This window comes from Neodiprion virginianus, chromosome 3, assembly GCF_021901495.1.
Source record: "Neodiprion virginianus isolate iyNeoVirg1 chromosome 3, iyNeoVirg1.1, whole genome shotgun sequence".
Lineage (NCBI taxonomy): Eukaryota > Metazoa > Arthropoda > Insecta > Hymenoptera > Diprionidae > Neodiprion > Neodiprion virginianus.
In genome coordinates, this window is record NC_060879.1 from 41,030,247 (window position 1) to 41,052,111 (window position 21,865).

The following is a 21,865-nucleotide window of genomic DNA, read 5'->3' on the forward strand; positions in this document are numbered from 1 at the left end:
CATACTCTTAAACTAAATTAATCTTAGGTTACTAATAATTAAGTAGCGACTTGGTAGCATGGTGTATATTATTTGTTACATACAGTACGAATTAATGCAATTATTGGTATTAGTGGCATGTAATGGAAAATGGAACAAGGTACGGACTAACTTACATACTGCTTGATTTTAAGGAACATCTTTTCCTAAGTGGGAGAGAAATAGAATGTTTTAAATGGTCTCTAAATTGGTATTTTCTGATTATTTGTTTCTAGGTACTGAATAGATCAATGGATCCAAAGACGTACGAGGCCCCAGCACCACTATTGGCGACAATTCCACAAGTCCCTCTTCTTCCGCAACACATAATCACCTCTGGAACACGTAAAGATTGCGTGCGTCTGCGTGGTCTCCCATACGAAGCACAAGTTGAACATATATTGGAATTTTTGGGTGAACATGCAAAGAACATAGTCTTCCAAGGAGTTCACATGGTTTACAACTCTCAGGTAAGCAGACACTCTTTGCCTATCTTTCAATATGAAGCCCGTTCTGACCAAACTAACAGATGCCGTTCATGCGATATATGAAAGCATTGAAGGAAAAAAGGCCACTTTACGAAAACATACGCAGGCAAGTGCTTATTAGCAAAGTAATCAAAGCCTGGTTTCTTCTGATTGTCTTGATACCCAGGGCCAGCCATCGGGCGAGGCTTTCATCCAGATGGACAGCGAAAGTTCTGCTTATGCCTGCGCATCGCAGCGTCACCATCGTTATATGATATTTGGCAAGAAGCAACGTTACATCGAAGTATTTCAGTGCAGTGGCGAAGACATGAATCTGGTATTGACAGGCGCTGTCGCACCACCACCTGCAAAAGCTCTACTATCTCCCGGTACGTTGACGACACATAGTCCTGCAACCCTGGCCCATCCTCCTCCTCCATCGACGGTGGCCCTGCCGAATCACCACCAGCAAACTCCCCTGTGGGATATACATGCCTTGGTCCAAGCTCAGGCTCAGGCCCAAGCTCAGGCCCAAGCGCAGGCTCAAGCTCAAGCTCAGGCTCAGGCTCAGGCTCAGGCTCAAGCTCAGGCGCAAGCTCAAGTCCAAGCGATGAGAAATCAAGATTTATGGTTAATGGCTCTTGCCTCAAACCCACCTCCCAACTCATCGTCATCTCCCGCCTCTCCGACGTCGGCGGTAGCTAGTAAGGCATTGGCGCTACCGCCACCACCACAATCCCAAATCTCCGCTTATAACATGGCCCCGCCGACATTGCACGCCCAACCTCCCCCGGCTCCGTTCTTACTGTTCAACATGCAACCCCGTTACCCAATACTGCGAGCTCCACCCCAAGCACTGTTACCTCCGATGGTACACACTAGCCAGTTAAATCCAGCAGCTTTCATGGGTCTGAAACGCTCCTGGGAAAGCGCTTTTCCAGCCGAGAGTGCCAGCAATCACGCAAAACGAGCTTGGCAATCTCCGGCAACGTTTCAAAATCCGCAGCAAGCGGCTGCTGCCTCAGGGCTGGCCTATCCCGCTCAATTCTATCCACAAATGTAATGAATACCAACCTCGACAGGCAGCTCCTGCGATCAGCTAACGGAATGAGTACTTCCTATGGTTTCAGTTGTGGTAGGTTACGTATTTAATTAGCAATCCTGAGTACGGAAATGGCTAGAGAACAAGGAAATATTGCAAATTGCCGGAACGTAGGATGTACAAGTAGCGAATTTTCGGGTAACTGTAGCAAATATCCCGCAAAAAAATCATTCGTCTGGTGCAAACGGACGTGGCTAAAATTTTCAGCAACGTATTATTTATGCGATATTTTTTATACAATAATTATACACATATAGCCGAGATAATTCTTAGAAACGTAGTAGTTCTCACTAGGCACAGAGAGAGCTCGTGGAAAGTTTAGATATTTTTCTATATCTTTGGATCAGTACCTGCAGTTCAAAAGAGCCTAAGTGTAGGTAGGGATAGTAGCCGCTACTCATAATATTCCATAACGCGGACGAGGCTTACGGCAAATTGAATTGAATCGGTTTAATTGATATGTGTGTGTGTGGGTGTATATATATATATATATATATATATATATATACACACACACACATATATATATACAAATAAATTTATACTAAAATATATTATAAGGTTATGATTGCGTAGAGGTATGGGTATTGGGATCATGTATTGCATATGCTCGCCTAGAGATGCAATTTCTGTACATCATCACTTATATTTGATAACTTTTACCCTTTTGGGAATACTTAAGTTAAATGACGCTCAGCAGATATTTAGGCGGGAGCAGTAAGACAATTCTCATTCCTATAACATATATATAGATTCACGGACAATTGGGACACATTTAACTGGACTTATCAATGACAATAATTATTTGTTACGCGTGTCCTATTTTTGATATATACATGTATATTAATTATTGCTGATATATTGCCTGCTCGGGCAGACCTATAATATAGAAATACTAGGGACCATTCATATAATATGCTGATAGGTGTACAATATTTATCGTTGTACAGATTGACCAACGACATTCCAATGGAAATCTTAAACTTTTTTTAAATATTTTTTTTTCAATTTTCCTTTTACCATTGCCAGCACCTAAGTGCCTTTTTCATAGGTGATAGAAAGTACTTACGTAATGTTAGGATCTATCAGATCAGAGCTATTGTTGATGATGATGATTATTATATTTGTACCTTCGACGAGATAGATTGTAGGAAACTATTAACTCTAGGTAGGCACCATGATTCGCTCTCAAATCAAGATTTAATAATGTCTTGTAATATGTATATAGATGTAGTAACAATATTATTATTTCAAGTATAGTATGATGCGGTGGTTTGTGACAGCCCTTCGAATCAAATCTTTGTACAAATTCGACCTTTCAACAACATTTAACAAAAGTTAAAGTTCCGAATTGGTATAAGCGAGCCTTAATAAACACCGAACGTGGTCTGCAATATTCTCATCTCGTTCATTTCTATAAAGTTGGAAGTAAAATAAGTGATAATCAGACTTTTGACATTCTTCCATGCGGACCTATTTTCTACATATTATTATGATTAGGTGTTAGGAATAGTTATTCCATCCAATATAATGTAATAATTCTTAATCTTAGCATAGCCCTTTTTTCATTCTACGAGACTGTTTTATTCTCACAAGTTTTTTGCACCTTCGATTCTCCATTGTACCATTGAATTAGTCTCATTCGAACGTTAATTTTGGATTCCGATATGATTTTACAACTCCTATGCGAAAGTTCTATTCTGAACTGTTCCAAATAGGATCAACTGGGATAAACTGATAGATAGGCACTGCAATTTTTTGTCATATATCCAGCAATTGTGGTAAGAGAAAAGTGGTGTTAATAGAAACACAGTGGCAATATAAACTGTTGACAATTCTAATCCAGATTGTTCATTTTAAGCTTTTTACGATCAATGCTTTGTTCTTAGTCGCAGGTAGGGGCCGCAAGTAACTTCCAATGACCCCCCTCCCTCCCCCTGTTCCTTATTCCCTCTCAGCCAATATTCAGCACTTTTTTCATCGAGATCTTGTACTTAACTCGGTGTTGGGAAATCCAATTTCTTCCACGTTCCCCATTGATTGATAATTAATAACCAATGTTATAGATATTTTGCAGCTGTTATGCACTCAGAATTGTTACATTTTTTTTCTTAGAGAGTTGTATAAATTTTATATGAGCAGCCTTTTGCTAAAACTATAAAAAATGATTACCCCGATATCATTATAATTTTTTTGCTCATGCATATGATCATGTTTAACTTGCATGACCAAAAAATATGTAATCCCTGGCGTTGCAGCAAGTTACACTGGTATTTTATTTTATTTATTTCTCTACAGCTCGTTTTTTATTAACAATGAGACTTATAAAATAATCATTTGCATATGGCGTCACACATCAGTACATGCTGATATATATTTACTGTATCATGTATGTATTTATTTTTTTATTTTCTGGCAGTTTCAGCAGATCTATGGTATATTGACTTTTATGCAAATTTTGTTACTTATATACTTCCAAAATTTTTATTTATTTTTCATAAATCCTTGGAGTCATGGTAGTTGTTAAACTTTACGTTAAGTAGTGTGAACAGAGTTTTGTTTGCCGAGCAACGTTCGTCATAAACATCTTGCTTCTGATGGAAAAATACGACATTTATTTTCTAAAAGTTTAATAGACAACAAGTAGTGTTTGTAAATATTTTTTATGCTAATCTAATCAAGAAACAATTTACAGGGTATCGAGATATTTATTACGACGTTCACGGCATAGTGCGAGAATCAAGTATATGCCAATTGTTCGCTGAATATCTTTCGTCGGCAAGGAAATACTTGTTCCTCCCGCTTGAATAGTATAAACAACATAAATCTAACGATAACGGCTATAATTCAAGGTAGAACAAGACTACTTGGGTATGACATGTGTAGCAAGTGAATGTAAATTTATTCTCTCTGTTATCAACCCAGTTATGTTACATATTTTATTACATGCATACAGTCGTCGGTTCTATCTTGCATTGCCTAAGAGTGCCTCTTGAAAATTCTGACAACAACTTGACGACATGGTATGGGAAAGTTTTTTCGCAAATGCTGCATCAGCAGATACTCAAGTGTAGCGTACATTACATCACTAATCTCATAGTTGCAACGATTATCGTTTCAATTGAAAGGTTCGCAAGTCGAAAGACAAATACTTGAATATACATCACGTGGTTGTTAACATCTCGATACAGAAATAACAATCAATGTATCGAGAAATTACCAAAGTAGAATACTGCGTACTTTATGTTGCTGCAAAAGAATGACAAAGCTTGCATTTGATATTTATCGGGTAACCGTCTTCCATCAATTCCTGATGTGCCAGAATTTTCGAGAGAGATGTACACACTACATTGCATTATAATGTTGGCTTTCGCTGGATTCACAAACAATCATGGGCAGAGACAATTATTTTCTATTATCCCTGTACTAACCGATGCTATACATATTGGACCGTGACTTGTGCTGGATGTGTTGTTTGGTGTTCTGGATGGCTAACCTGGTGACTGATAGTTATGTGTATCGTTAATTATTATATTGCATATAGTTATCTGCATTAATTATTATCACTATATAGCACTTGATGTCTTATGAATATCGAGCGGTATTAAACGCTCCGGTATTGGGCCATATAGGACATATTTTAGAGGGTTTCTTTCCGATCTTTTTTTTTTCTATCCACCTTATTTCCTGTTTAGTTTTCTCTCTTCCAAATCGTGTAAATCCTTGATTACATTTATTCAACAAATAATTAATTTATGATTCCAAGTTATCAATAGGTAATGTCAGTCGTTGATTTATATGATCGTTTTTTTCACATTACGCCCACTACGATTCGGAATACAAAACAACGCGACTATGGTCACTTTGAAGAGAACTGGTGTTTGAAGATACTGCAAAGTCTTGTATTCATTTTTCAGTATGTTTATTTCATCCTTCATCTTTGGAAAAGGATGTAATATACATTAACGCGAATTACATTTTGAATGCTACATATGTTCAATCAAATTTAACGATTAGTAAAACTGCAGTTGATGGACAAATCTCATTGAGGCATGGAATTCGGTATTTCACTTACAATTAGAACCTGTAGCAAGTTTAGCCATCTCCTTTTTCCGATACTTCAACCATTTATTCGAATGACACGAGTCTTGACATAGGATTGGAAAACGTGCCAATGAACTCACACTAAGACAGGAATAGATCTTATTAAATTATACATCGATATTCGCGACTGTTGAACGGATATATTATTCAATTAAGTTGCAGCGTGTATTTACGAGCTCTTTGTATCTCTTCATCCCTTAACAACCTTTTCCCTTTTCCATCTCCACCGAACTCATTCGTTCTCAAAAATTTGTTGAAACTAAACGGTTTCAGCAGTAGATAACTTACAGAATTTACTTACATGCTTCTGCCTTTTTTTTGAACTAGCGAAAGCTAACACACATGGTTAAGTGATTGGCATAAAGATAAAATTTATCAATTCAATAATGGAGCATTTTACACCAATTCTAGCAATACTGGGACTTAGGACTATTTATCGCTGTATACTCTCTGTATGTCGATCATTATATTAATATTAATAATCATGTTATTAATAAATGTACTCGTGTCTCGTGGATATATACGCTTGTTGGGTTGGTGGACTTTTACCTTGATACCTTATTCATTGCTCGTACTTTTTGTTCAATCTTTCTCACAAGGCATTTTTCAGTTTTTTTTTTTTTTTTTTTTTTATCCTTCCATTTTCTATATTTAAATTTCATAGATTTACTTAGATACTGTTGAACTTTTTATTCCCATTTGGGTATACTTGTGCACGCATGTACATACCTTACATACCGGCATACAAGTGCCAGTGCATTTCTTGTATGTATCGTATGTCAGTATATTAATTGCATTTTTTTTTTGCAAGGTAGATTGCTTGTGAAAACGATGCTGAACTCATACAATGGGTGATTAATAAATAACGTCGGGATAAAATCTTGGATATTCAACTCTAAGTGTAGGAATAACATCAGTTATTATCGATCGCCGATCTCCCCTCACTTGTATAAGATTATGCATGTACATAACGGCTGAACTTTATTGGAAGAAATAGGAAAATATTATGTGAAACGCTCCAGTAAAAATTATGTAAGATTCGTGCTTCTTCCCTGAAGAGCCTTTGCGCAATTCACGTACGGTTCCTGAAAAAAAAATTGAGGGTATGTTATCAAACAAGAGCATCTTCAGACAGTGTAATCACTGCTTACTACATAAATAGATAAACTGGAACTTACTAGCGTCAAGCCATTACAGTAAGCAGTGATGCGCTACTAAGTCTCAGTCGGCTAAAAAGTAACGGTGAATCTTCAAATTTATTATTTGCTTCGAAAAGAAAGCTGCTGCACCTGCAACTTTTATGGTGATATACAAATAAGTATCAGTATATCGTAATAGATTCACCTTGCAAAAGAAATGTGGTTAATATAAGACACTATGCACATGTATAAGTCAGATGAAAATGTATTAATCGAAACTTTTTTTTTACCCTCAGTGTTCTCAGAGTAAACCAGTAGTGTGAAAGAATAACTTTTACTTTATATAGGGGGAACATTTTTGGAGTGAGCAACTCGTGGCAACATGAGATTCTCTAAGTCGCCAACCTTGAGAGGTTTTCCCTTTATAACAATGCATTTTATATGCATACTGTCTTACAAAAAGTACGATCATCGCATTCCTGTTCCGTTATTTACGATACTTCACTGGATTCGCAGGTATTAGTAGGTACCAATTGAGGTCAATTTTACACATGTTGCAGCCTCTATTCTCTTTTAAACTGTCAAATTTTCTGTTCGTATTCTCTGAAGTGTAAGTTTAGTTAACAAAAAACCATTTGGTGCCATAGATATTCCGTTGACACTTTCCATGGTGTAATGTTCAGTATGTGATTTTGGCTTCATCATGAGTATTTGTTAGTTTTCTGTTACATTCCAGAACTGAATTATACAACGATCAATGTTAGCTAATTACCGCTACAAATCTCATAGTTAAACCTAATGAAAACTTAAGTAACAAAGAATGCCTAAGCCTAATCATATTTTCAAATATAACTATGATCACATTCAGTTCTTATTATTATCTTGCCGACACTCAATTACGATTTTCTTCTTTCGACGGCGCAGTGAAAATTTAAATAAAATGAGGTCAATTGATGAGAATTCGCAAAAATTCTGTATATTAGTATTCACTTATGAAGTGCAATATTGGTGTCCACTGAATGTATAAAAAATTGTGAACTATATAACTTGCGTATCTAGTGAAGGTGTCACTTTCTTATAGGACTGTAATCACACCATATTTGGTGAGAATAATTACTACCTAATTATTGAAATATTTCAGAAACCAACGACCAGACTTCGTTCAACTGATGTTCTTTGATTTCATTATCACTATGACAGAAAATTTTATTTGATCTATTCGTTCTGGACAATTCAGAGTGTAATTGTGTCTACATGGTAAATCTCTACGCTAGGATATATTATAGTTTTTAATCAGGCCGTCAGTTACCCTTAAACGATTTGGTTAGGCAGATGCAAAAATTATTTGCAATTGTGGGTTGGCTATAATAGATTACTGTTGAACATTTTAACAAAGTATCATTAAAATCACTTTGTCACAACAATGATCATTTTCATTTAGTATACATTTTACTCTGTTCAAAAGCAAGGAGCAACATTGGCAATATTATTAATTAACGTAGTTTTGAATCTTGTTGCTAGCTCCTATTGTAGCGGAGCGTTGGTTTCTGAATATTGTTGGTTGGAGGCATGTGCAGCCAAGGTATCCGAGTCACGAAATTATATTTAAAAATATTAGTGATTCCTAGCAACAATGTTGATGGTCCTATGGTATTTTATGGTGTGTCCGGGGCTCTGCCTGGTGGATGGACCATAATTATCTCGCTATCTTGCCGAGTCCAACTCCGGTGTTCGCTACTATATCCCTGCTATATTACTCTGTCCGCTTGACCTGCGATATATTATTCCCAGAATGATATTGAATGTCACATTTGGGAATACAGACGCGTTTTCTTTTGTATATTTCACAAAATAACAGCATTAACTTGTATGTATTGTAATCTGTATAAACAATGTATTATTGTATATTTGTTTGTTTCAACTCAACGTGTTCTACAGGCACATAATGCGGGGAAATATAATGTCAGTTTTACAAAATCTCTCTTTTTTCAAGTAATCGGATGTTAGTGTGGTTAGCAGTGGTAAAGGAGCAGACTATCTGAACGGCGAAGATTATTGGTGTGGTAAGAAAACATTACGGGGATGGAATAAATAATTAAAACAGCTTATTGTGGTCTGTGGACAATTGGACATAGAAAGTGTGGGGATTGGTTGGCAAAGGGAGGGCAGAGGGTGGGATAGGGGCAGAATTTTACAATGGTCAGTGCGACGTTAACGTATGTTGCGTGGTGCAGTGTCGATGGCGGTATGGTAGCGGGACTACAGTACGTATACTAACTTCTGTGCTTCAGGTAGGCCAATTATTCCAATCATTATATCATCCCGAATCAGCTGTCGGTGGTTTACAGTTGATAATAATAAAAGATGCCCTGTATTTTTACATTCAAGGTATTTTTATTTTGTTCAATTTCTCAACACTTTAAAGAGACTTGCTGCTATTTTTTTTTATTATTTGACTGCATCCCACCGAACGTCATGGAAATTCTATGTGCATTCAGAATTTATGACATTGATGATTCTTTCCAGAATATTTATCACTTCATTACTCAATGATTCAAATCACAGTTGACAAGTGTCGGACAATTAAATTCATTTATTAGGAACTTAATTCTTCGCGCCTCTTCAGAGCACTGTCATTACCATTGCACTAATACGAATCACGATTCTAAAATTATCTCTGCACAAAACCACGTTAAGGCTATACACTTAACTGTATGGGTATAATAGCCCATAGACTTTATTTGTAAATAGAATCATGGGTTCGTTGGTTAATTGGCTCATGTTACTCGTTTGGTAGCTTTCTATAACGAATTTATTATACATTGCTACAAATCTGCCTACTTTTATATTGTCACATAGAATGATCTTTGTAAAAAATAATATAGCAATAAGCTTTGTTATTAAAATGATGGAAAAAGCTTTTACTAGTAGATATATCTGTATGTATAACTTTAATAATTACGACTACTTTCAAACTCAAGTTGTGGCTTTGAAATACAGTTAATTACTCCTCCAAATTGAACAGTCTTTTTTTTTGCAAAAGCTGTACACTTATTTCCTTCCTGCCACATATATTTGTCTGTGGTATCAACTGTCGTCTTTAAAATTGTAAACGTCAATAACATTTCCAGTCAAATTAAATTATTTCTAAAATATCAGCGAGCAATTATACACTACCATTTTGTAACAATTACCCTGGACGTAGTACACTTCTTTAGAGTTGGAAGCTAGACACGTTAATCAGATTCCATGAAATTATTTCACATTTTCATAACTTTTATATTATTTGATCAAACTTCTCAAATTGTGACTAAGTGAAACATTACTATTTCTTCCTCAGGAGGTACAATGATGCCGCCTCCGTTTGGACCAGGTGCGATATATCCTGCGCAAGCGGCAATGTTACCTCGGGGGCCACCGCAATTTGCACCCGCATATCCACCTATATTCTATTGGCCATACCCGTCACCACCAGTCAGTCCAACCAATTACTATAACCCAGCTAACGTTGGCGGCATAGCACCGATTCCTCAGCAAGCTACTCTGGTGAGTATCTCTTATTATATCTCATAACAAATATTCTTTAAAATTGAAGTCAATGAAAGTGTATTGCTTTATGTTTGTAACACTATCGATAGAGAGGTGAAGTTTACGTTTGAACTAAAACTCGAAATCGTATCTTATTGCAGTTGACCTCCCCAGAATGCCTTCACCTGGGCCCACCAGAGCCTAGGATACAGGATGCTCATATACCAAGACCTGAAATAGACAAGCGTATTCCGCTACCACCATTACATGCTCCGCGTAGTCAATACATCGAATTATTCATGGTTTGATCGGGCTACTTGTTCGATCAAAGAAATAATCAAGTCAACACCTTGCCTCGCCCAGCATAAACTACTGATGTATCATACAAGTGATATTATGATAATAATCGTTTGTGGTCCCTCCCGTAGTTCTATCGAATAATCAGACGAAAAGGTCGATACAGCCTTAATCTTACAAAATTATATTAAATTTTATACATATCAAATATATTCGTATAGTCGTCTGTGCGTTACACTCACGATAAAGGTTGAAATATTCCAAAAAATATTAATATGCGGAAGGCATGCCAGCCTTTTACCTTTCGCTTTCCCTGTACAAATCATTACTGAAGTATATGGGACAAAGTGTAGAGAAAAAATTAGCATCTTGTTTGAACATGCCGACAGAATTATTTCTGCAATGTCGGAGTACTAGATAAGAAGGCCACAGATTATCAACCTAATAGATTTTAAACATAAAAAGTTAGTTTTAATACTTTTAATATTGTTAATAGCGCAATGAAAATATTTTAATGAATAATCAGATAGCTTAACTTATAGGTAAATATAAAGAATCTAATATATTCGTTACTCTTATCAATATTTCAGATTGTGCTCCTCGATGGTACGACATGTTATGTGCTTGAAGAATTTTTATCTATGTCACTGGTTGAACATTTAACAGAAATTTGTATTATTTGATAGACAAGTTGATAAATGCATAATATATAATTGTGTACCAAGAGAGTATAGAACAATGCAAAGTATAATCAAGGAAACAGCAAATATCACAAAAGTCTTCCAACAATCTTTTTTAGTATAATGATTTCCATTGTTAACTTATTATATTAAGTTATTGATTGCATTTTTATGTATCCTAAAATACCGCTCTTATTTACTATTGACTATTATTACTACGTATAATTACTATACTGTTAGCTAATGAAACCACAGAATAGCATGCAACGAATTATTTTATTTTCTATATATATATATATATATATATATATGCAGCAGGCAATAGTGTCTTAAAATACTATCTTGAGCGGATTTTAAAGAGAATATTCTTATTTTTACCCAAGCTTTATATTATGTCGATTCGTTTGATGCAGCACCTATGCCATTTATTTGGAATCAGTTGAAGGTTGCCTATAGCTGTATCGAAATAAATAATACATTGGCTGTGACAGGCGGTAACCCATTAAGTCTCTGATCGCGCGAGTTGAACATATTTCTCATTAAATTTATTAATTTTTACTCTAGTACGAAATGAAATTTTCTTTAGGATTCCGTTAAAATCTGTATAATGCGAACATTATTTGGGTGTTTATCCCGATTATCGCGTTATATGCCATCTCTCAATTTTTTCTTTATTCGACAGCCCAATGAAAATGGAATTTCATTTTCAATGGCATACTTACCCTTTCAAAAACCTATGCGACAGTGCAGTTGAAAAGATTCCAAATTTTTTAATTATCCTCAACGTATCTTCTTCGACTTTATCAATTTAACCGTTTTTGAGACCACGTGATCCAAATAGTTTATATTATTATATCATTTATTTCTTAAGTTTGTTGATTAAATTAATTCTAAGTAAACAATCATCCTCTTTATATACTAGATAATAGATTAGCAAGATATTGTTTCGCCTTGTTCCTCTTCTTCTATTTTCAAATATAATTAAGCCCGACAGGTGCAATAAAAATCCTGTGCGTGGGTTATATTTTGTGCAATACAAATAGGCCGGTACGTTGCAATACCGCTAAGGACCACGAAAAGTGCATAAAGTTACAATTGACGGTGTAATTTGTACAAGGTTTCTTATCGGCCCAGCGAACGGCAAAACTTTCAAACGGACAGGCGTTCCGAATAAGCTTTTGTTTCATTTTTCAATATTCAATACCAACTTACTTTTTCTCGCTTAGAAGAAACTGAATTTCTTATTGTTGTTACAAAAACCACGAAAATACCTGGATGCATGTCCATGATAGATGTAAGTAATATTCAGGTATTTATTTTTTTCGTAGAGTATCTAAATCGTTCCCAAAAATGATGCCTGCTCTGTGTCGTTTCACCCTTGTTGTAATTCTAATCGAATTTGGGTCGATAACTAATCAAAAGCTTGAGCCACGCATCTTGATACATATATTTTTGCACTTCCGTTGTCTCCTGCTTTTTATTCGACTTGTTATCAAACGGAGGTGGACAATTTTAAGATTTATCTTAGTCTTGAACTTTGGATGTCACGCACCCTCCAAAAATATACCCGTATATTTATATGTTATATTAATATATTTTGTAGCAAATGTAGTTAGCCAATTGAAATGACAGTTTTTGCAGCTGTATTGAGCATACGATATTCGTATCATTTGCGCACATCTGGACAGCTGTAGCAATTGATCAGTGTGTGCCGCTTTCCCAAAACTGTCTAGCCAAGCAATATAATTCTAAGTCGTGGAAATTTTTTTATTTATATTTACAGCTAGTGGCTGCGAAAACTGTTTTACACTAGTGTTAATCTGTTACTAAGATGTGAATTAAGTAATTTACAAAAATTAATATATCGCATACATAGATTTTATTAGATGTATAATTACTTAAATTATAGTCAAATTTTATAATGATTGATTTTGTGGGCAAAGCAGCACATTGCAATAACAGCAATACAAATTATTAATATATTGACAAAATTGGGTGATTATCAACATTAGCAGAGTTTTGCCTCGAGTGTTGTATAAGAATTGTGTGCATTCTATGCATTTTTGCATGTACAAGAAATGCAAATTACACTCACTCGGCAACTATTTCGAATTAAAAATGAATTGTTAATTGGTCAATATTTGAATTATCATGCTACTCTTCTCTTACGAGAAAATTTCCTGAACATAGAAATTCTTTTGCGTGAAAAATCCATCGGAATGGAATTCAAGTATTTCCAGAATTGGTTGTCTCACCAAAAAAAGATTATGCTGCGTACATTGCCAGTTGTTAATTATCGATAAAAACTCATTGTACAACACGAAAGCGTTGATGCTGATTGTTGGAACTTGGGAAGCTAAGAGTGGATCCAATAGAAAAAAGAAACATCGTATGATTCACAATTAGTATATTACTATTAGCATATACTGAGAAAAAAAAAAACACATCCGTGACATGGAAGTCTAAAATGCCTAGTGTTCTAAATATTAATTGTTATATGTGGTTGAAACTACATAATTAATTAGAGCTAGTATCGTAATTGTAAAATGCATCTCAAATAAAAACTACACAAAGTGACAGCTGAAATTAGGTCGTATAGAGGTATTACTGCATGTCTTGGTATTTTATCATTACTTTTATTGAATGCCTTAGGAGATATTTTTAACATATTATACTTGTACAAAATAATGAAAGACCATATTTGAAATTGAAAGAAATATTTGAAATCAGTCGCATAAGATAGTAAGCACCATGTTCAATGTTAAGCGTGAGAAAATATATATTGGTATAATTAGTCTAGCATTCAACAGAAAATTGCCAATAGCCAATTAATTTTTTCGAATGTAACATTGAATATGGTGCCTACTTATATTAGTTATGTCACTAATTTCAAATATTGCATTCAATTTCAAATGTTCTCTATTTCTTATTACCCGAAAAATAAGATGAAAAATTTTATTAATGTTTTTGTTCAGAACTGCGAATAGAATGCGGGTATCAAGCCCTTTTTCCCAGGGCACCCGCTTAAAAAACTGCCATCCTGACATCTTAATTTCCAGTTTAATTGTGAAATCGTCGTGTCCCGCTCGTGTCGTTGGTATATTTGTTGCGGTTAGTCCAGTTTATGAATGTAATGCGGTGTGTGGTGGAATTCTCACGGTAATATAATCGGTCAAGTGACACAGAAAAGCATTTAAACTAACAAAATCTGCCGTTTTAGTTTTCATTTGTCGTGATTTGAACCGGATTATAATTCCAAATTATTAAAATGTAGTTTCGTTGGATACTAGTAACTGCAACGATTTTTTTTTTATTTCTTATCGCGCTAAGTAGTAATATTTGGAGTCAGTGAATCAGTGGCATTTCAGAATACAGCAAGTGGTTCTACATGAATATCATTATTCGATACTACGAATCATCGCGAAGATTGTCAAATATTAAATTTATCCGTCGATACCGAATGGAAAATAATTTGATAATACAATTAAATCAGCGCTCTTCGAACGTAATATTTATTTTGTTTCTCGCCTCAGAAATATCAAATTTATTCACCATGTGTGAGTCGCATGATTGAAATTACTATCTATCACTACTAACTTTAACACGTTGAGCGCCATGTCAGCCATCGGTGGCTGACACTAGACTTTCCGTTTAGGCCGCGTCAGCCATCGGTGGCTGACACTAGACTTTCCGTTTAGACCGCGTCACCCATCGGTGGCTGACAGCGTGTAACATGAGAACTATAAAATTTTACACTATTTTACGGAATTACAGAAAATTTATTTAAAATTTACATAATTTGGTATCATTACAGGAAATGGGATTCATTGTAACATGGCAAACATAAAAATGGTTTTCCTTCACAAGTATCACAAAATGTTACAACACGCTTGGTCTTTCTCCTTGCCATCACTCTACCATCTTTTCTTACATTTTTGTCATAACATAATTTACAGTACTTTCGACCTTGAGAGACTTTTCCCGATTTTCTTTCGAGTTTGTGTTTTTTTCCGGATCTTCTTGCAATTCTGCTCGGTGGAATGTTTTCTTTGTCACCACTTGTAAAATGGACTGCTAATTTTTTCCGAAATTCGGTAATGCTAATTTTCTGCTTCGTAATATTTTTATATAGAATGTAACTATTTACAACCGTAGTATTTAATAACAATTCGAAAGCTAGTTTTCTATACCATTTTAGAGACCTGCGTAATGGATTGTTGTAGGCGTTCATTTGGTCGGATAAGTCGACAGCTGACTTTTGTCTGTTGTAGTCTACTATAATTTGTGGCTTGATCTGGCTTCCGAATCGGCATTCAACATTCACCATTTCTGTCGAGTGCTTTGTCGATAGAACTAGGATGTCTTTCTTATCTTTCCACTTCAAAATAGTTATCCCCTGGTTATTTTCCTTTGCTATCATTTCTCCTCGTTTTAATTTTGTTGAAAGCACTTGGTGCGAATTTCCTCTTCGATTTGTACGTAATGTTCCCACTAAATGGGTGTTTTTACTAATTAATTTTTCGGCTAATTCTAAACTTGTGTACCAGTTGTCCGTATAGAGCGTGTGCCCCTTATCAAACAAATCTTCGCAAAGAGACATTACAATATCAGTGGGCGTAGTTTTTTCTTTTTCTAAAGTTTTCCCTGTGTATACGCGGAGAGCATAGGTGTATCCCGATCCACAGCACAACTTAAATATTTTAATTCCATATTTATGGCGCTTTTGTTTTAAATACTGCCTAAATACAATGCGGCCACGAAATGGAATCAAGGATTCGTCAATACATATGTCCTCGGTCGGATTGTAATATTTTTTGTAACTGGTCTCCAAAATGTCTATAATTGGTTGTATTTTATTTAAACGATTGGAACCATTATCTTTTTCGTTGTCTACAAAATGTAGCATTCTTAGTAATAATTCAAATCGGTTCCTTGACATGACCGCTTTTGCAAACGTTTGCAAATAGGCAGGATCATTAGACCAATAATGATGTATGGCCGGCAATTTTACTAATCCCATCCATAGGATGAGTCCAAAAAATCTCTTTATTTCAGACGTACTTGTTTCTGTCCACTTTGCCAAGCGCTGCGTGTATCCAGCTTCTATTTTCTGTGCTGCATATAAATTTGTTTGTTCGGCAATTTTCTCGATCAGTTCATCCGGCACAAATAATTGATAGCTGGTTTCTACGGCTATATCTGATCCTATATGCTCCCTTACAAACCCGGAAGGATGTGTAAATGGTACAATCTTTGGCTGATTGCCTCTCGGGTCATGCCATTCTTCAACAATCTCCTCCTCTTCGTCAGAGGATAAAAATACATCCATTCTAAACCGTTTTCTAGCAAAAATAATTTCACTGCTGCTGTCGCTTTCACACTCTCGGACTGACATTTTGACGCTCAGGGCTAAAGAAAATTTTTGTCTGCACGGAGCCAAGAACTGTAATGAACTGATTTGTCGCAAAGGGAACACCGGCCACGCATCCATTTCAAAAAAATTTTATATGGGCGCGCCAAGCGGTAAAGAAAACAAAACAGACTTGCCGCGTAACGTGTTGAATCAATGACTATAGGTATCACGCTACAATGTGCTACTGCGATCGGAAACACCGGTCCTTCAATACCAGCTCTTCAATCGAAGCGGCGCGCGTGGCCTGAACGGGATTGTCTTAGAAATACGCGTGGCGCTCAACGTGTTAAGCTTTTCAAATCGTTCGATTCAATGGCGTCAACTACAGACCGTGATCGTAAGCGTTCAGAGCGTAGGAGGGTTCTGCTCTATCGACTCTACATAACGGGTTCGCACCGACATTCGTAGCAGCCACGGTCATACATAGGTTTCTCTCTGACTATCAGATTCGATTTGAATGACCCTTAACCGACTAATTGGACCCTCAGGAACTCAGAAAACGCAGCGAAAAGAGCGTAGGACCAACAGGAGAGAAACGGCGAGCAAAAAAGCACCTGCTGAAAAATGTCGAAAACACAGGATCTCGTTTATTGGCTGTAACTTTTGATGCGTTGATCGCAGCGTATTGGAATTGCGCCCAATCCATTTCTCTCGTAAAATTACGTCGATATAGTGCGCCAAAGAATTGATTCCAGCACTTTTCAAAATCGCGAAAATTTTCGCCGAAAACACAAAGGGGTTAGCCTTACTTTTTCTTTGGGCAAAAAACTTTTGATCTCAGATTCGATTTGAATGACCCTTACCTGACTAATTGGACCCTCAGGAACTCAGAAAACGCAGCGAAAAGAGCGCAGGACCAACAGGAGAGAAACGGCGAGCAAAAAAGCACCTGCTGAAAAATGTCGAAAACACAGGATCTCGTTTATTGGCTGTAACTTTTGATGCGTTGATCGCAGCGTATTGGAATTGCGCCCAATCCATTTTTCTCGCAAAATTACGTCGATATAGAGCGCCAAAGGATTGATTCCAGCACTTTTCAAAATCGCGAAAATTTTCGCCAAAAACACAAAGGGGTTAGCCTTACTTTTTTTTTGGGCAGAAAACTTTTTGTCTCAGATTCGATTTGAATGACCCTTACCTGACTAATTGGACCCTCAGGAACTCAGAAAACGCAGCGAAAAGAGCGTAGGACCAACAGGAGAGAAACGGCGAGCAAAAAAGCACCTGCTGAAAAATGTCGAAAACACAGGATCTCGTTTATTGGCTGTAACTTTTGATGCGTTGATCGCAGCGTATTGGAATTGCGCCCAATCCATTTTTCTCGCAAAATTACGTCGATATAGAGCGCCAAAGGATTGATTCCAGCACTTTTCAAAATCGCGAAAATTTTCGCCAAAAACACAAAGGGGTTAGCCTTACTTTTTTTTTGGGCAGAAAACTTTTTGTCTCAGATTCGATTTGAATGACCCTTATCCGACTAATTGGACCCTCAGGAACTCAGAAAACGCAGCGAAAAGAGCGTAGGACCAACAGGAGAGAAACGGCGAGCAAAAAAGCACCTGCTGAAAAATGTCGAAAACACAGGATCTCGTTTATTGGCTGTAACTTTTGATGCGTTGATCGCAGCGTATTGGAATTGCGCCCAATCCATTTCTCTCGCAAAATTACGTCGATATAGTGCGCCAAAGAATTGATTCCAGCACTTTTCAAAATCGCGAAAATTTTCGCCAAAAACACAAAGGGGTTAGCCTTACTTTTTTTTTGGGCAGAAAACTTTTGGTCTCAGATTCGATTTGAATGACCCTTATCCAACTAATTGGACCCTCAGGAACTCAGAAAACGCAGCGAAAAGAGCGTAGGACCAACAGGAGAGAAACGGCGAGCAAAAAAGCACCTGCTGAAAAATGTCGAAAACACAGGATCTCGTTTATTGGCTGTAACTTTTGATGCGTTGATCGCAGCGTATTGGAATTGCGCCCAATCCATTTTTCTCGCAAAATTACGTCGATATAGAGCGCCAAAGAATTTATTCCAGCACTTTTCAAAATCGCGAAAATTTTCGCCAAAAACACAAAGGGGTTAGCCTTACTTTTTTTTGGGCAAAAAACTTTTGGTCTCAGATTCGATTTGAGTGACCCTTATCCGACTAATTGGACCCTCAGGAACTCAGAAAACGCAGCGAAAAGAGCGTAGGACCAACAGGAGAGAAACGGCGAGCAAAGAAGCACCTGCTGAAAAATGTCGAAAACACAGGATCTCGTTTATTGGCTGTAACTTTTGATGCGTTGATCGCAGCGTATTGGAATTGCGCCCAATCCATTTCTCTCGCAAAATTACGTCGATATAGAGCGCCAAAGGATTGATTCCAGCACTTTTCAAAATCGCGAAAATTTTCGCCAAAAACACAAAGGGGTTAGCCTTACTTTTTTTTTGGGCAGAAAACTTTTTGTCTCAGATTCGATTTGAATGACCCTTACCTGACTAATTGGACCCTCAGGAACTCAGAAAACGCAGCGAAAAGAGCGTAGGACCAACAGGAGAGAAACGGCGAGCAAAAAAGCACCTGCTGAAAAATGTCGAAAACACAGGATCTCGTTTATTGGCTGTAACTTTTGATGCGTTGATCGCAGCGTATTGGAATTGCGCCGAATCCATTTTTCTCGCAAAATTACGTCGATATAGAGCGCCAAAGGATTGATTCCAGCACTTTTCAAAATCGCGAAAATTTTCGCCAAAAACACAAAGGGGTTAGCCTTACTTTTTTTTGGGCAAAAAACTTTTGGTCTCAGATTCGATTTGAGTGACCCTTATCCGACTAATTGGACCCTCAGGAACTCAGAAAACGCAGCGAAAAGAGCGTAGGACCAACAGGAGAGAAACGGCGAGCAAAGAAGCACCTGCTGAAAAATGTCGAAAACACAGGATCTCGTTTATTGGCTGTAACTTTTGATGCGTTGATCGCAGCGTATTGGAATTGCGCCCAATCCATTTCTCTCGTAAAATTACGTCGATATAGTGCGCCAAAGAATTGATTCCAGCACTTTTCAAAATCGCGAAAATTTTCGCCAAAAACACAAAGGGGTTAGCCTTACTTTTTCTTTGGGCAAAAAACTTTTGATCTCAGATTCGATTTGAATGACCCTTACCTGACTAATTGGACCCTCAGGAACTCAGAAAACGCAGCGAAAAGAGCGTAGGACCAACAGGAGAGAAACGGCGAGCAAAAAAGCACCTGCTGAAAAATGTCGAAAACACAGGATCTCGTTTATTGGCTGTAACTTTTGATGCGTTGATCGCAGCGTATTGGAATTGCGCCCAATCCATTTTTCTCGCAAAATTACGTCGATATAGAGCGCCAAAGGATTGATTCCAGCACTTTTCAAAATCGCGAAAATTTTCGCCAAAAACACAAAGGGGTTAGCCTTACTTTTTTTTTGGGCAGAAAACTTTTTGTCTCAGATTCGATTTGAATGACCCTTACCTGACTAATTGGACCCTCAGGAACTCAGAAAACGCAGCGAAAAGAGCGTAGGACCAACAGGAGAGAAACGGCGAGCAAAAAAGCACCTGCTGAAAAATGTCGAAAACACAGGATCTCGTTTATTGGCTGTAACTTTTGATGCGTTGATCGCAGCGTATTGGAATTGCGCCCAATCCATTTTTCTCGCAAAATTACGTCGATATAGAGCGCCAAAGGATTGATTCCAGCACTTTTCAAAATCGCGAAAATTTTCGCCAAAAACACAAAGGGGTTAGCCTTACTTTTTTTTTGGGCAGAAAACTTTTTGTCTCAGATTCGATTTGAATGACCCTTACCTGACTAATTGGACCCTCAGGAACTCAGAAAACGCAGCGAAAAGAGCGTAGGACCAACAGGAGAGAAACGGCGAGCAAAAAAGCACCTGCTGAAAAATGTCGAAAACACAGGATCTCGTTTATTGGCTGTAACTTTTGATGCGTTGATCGCAGCGTATTGGAATTGCGCCCAATCCATTTTTCTCGCAAAATTACGTCGATATAGAGTGCCAAAGGATTGATTCCAGCACTTTTCAAAATCGCGAAAATTTTCGCCAAAAACACAAAGGGGTTAGCCTTACTTTTTTTTTGGGCAGAAAACTTTTTGTCTCAGATTCGATTTGAATGACCCTTATCCGACTAATTGGACCCTCAGGAACTCAGAAAACGCAGCGAAAAGAGCGTAGGACCAACAGGAGAGAAACGGCGAGCAAAGAAGCACCTGCTGAAAAATGTCGAAAACACAGGATCTCGTTTATTGGCTGTAACTTTTGATGCGTTGATCGCAGCGTATTGGAATTGCGCCCAATCCATTTCTCTCGTAAAATTACGTCGATATAGTGCGCCAAAGAATTGATTCCAGCACTTTTCAAAATCGCGAAAATTTTCGCCAAAAACACAAAGGGGTTAGCCTTACTTTTTCTTTGGGCAAAAAACTTTTGATCTCAGATTCGATTTGAATGACCCTTACCTGACTAATTGGACCCTCAGGAACTCAGAAAACGCAGCGAAAAGAGCGTAGGACCAACAGGAGAGAAACGGCGAGCAAAAAAGCACCTGCTGAAAAATGTCGAAAACACAGGATCTCGTTTATTGGCTGTAACTTTTGATGCGTTGATCGCAGCGTATTGGAATTGCGCCCAATCCATTTTTCTCGCAAAATTACGTCGATATAGAGCGCCAAAGGATTGATTCCAGCACTTTTCAAAATCGCGAAAATTTTCGCCAAAAACACAAAGCTTAGCCTTACTTTTTTTTTGGGCAGAAAACTTTTTGTCTCAGATTCGATTTGAATGACCCTTACCTGACTAATTGGACCCTCAGGAACTCAGAAAACGCAGCGAAAAGAGCGTAGGACCAACAGGAGAGAAACGGCGAGCAAAAAAGCACCTGCTGAAAAATGTCGAAAACACAGGATCTCGTTTATTGGCTGTAACTTTTGATGCGTTGATCGCAGCGTATTGGAATTGCGCCCAATCCATTTTTCTCGCAAAATTACGTCGATATAGAGCGCCAAAGGATTGATTCCAGCACTTTTCAAAATCGCGAAAATTTTCGCCAAAAACACAAAGCTTAGCCTTACTTTTTTTTTGGGCAGAAAA

The 21,865-nt window shown here is 37.2% G+C and overlaps 1 protein-coding gene across 5 annotated transcripts in view; it reads left to right on the top strand.

Moving 5' to 3' along the window:
• Positions 1-13,917, top strand: part of LOC124301304 (RNA-binding protein fusilli) — a 39,480-nt gene extending 25,563 nt beyond the window's left edge. For 4 of the 5 annotated variants that reach the window (XM_046756191.1, XM_046756195.1, XM_046756194.1 and 1 more), the window contains 4 exons: positions 255-488; positions 673-874; positions 10,171-10,376; positions 10,520-13,917. In XM_046756191.1, the coding sequence (XP_046612147.1) occupies positions 255-488; positions 673-874; positions 10,171-10,376; positions 10,520-10,666 (789 nt within the window). In that variant the 3' untranslated portion in view covers positions 10,667-13,917. Of the gene's footprint in view, positions 1-254; positions 489-672; positions 875-8,823; positions 8,894-10,170; positions 10,377-10,519 lie in introns of those variants that run through there. The other variant, XR_006907447.1, reaches the window with a different exon arrangement.
• Positions 13,918-21,865: the final 7,948 nt, after the last annotated feature.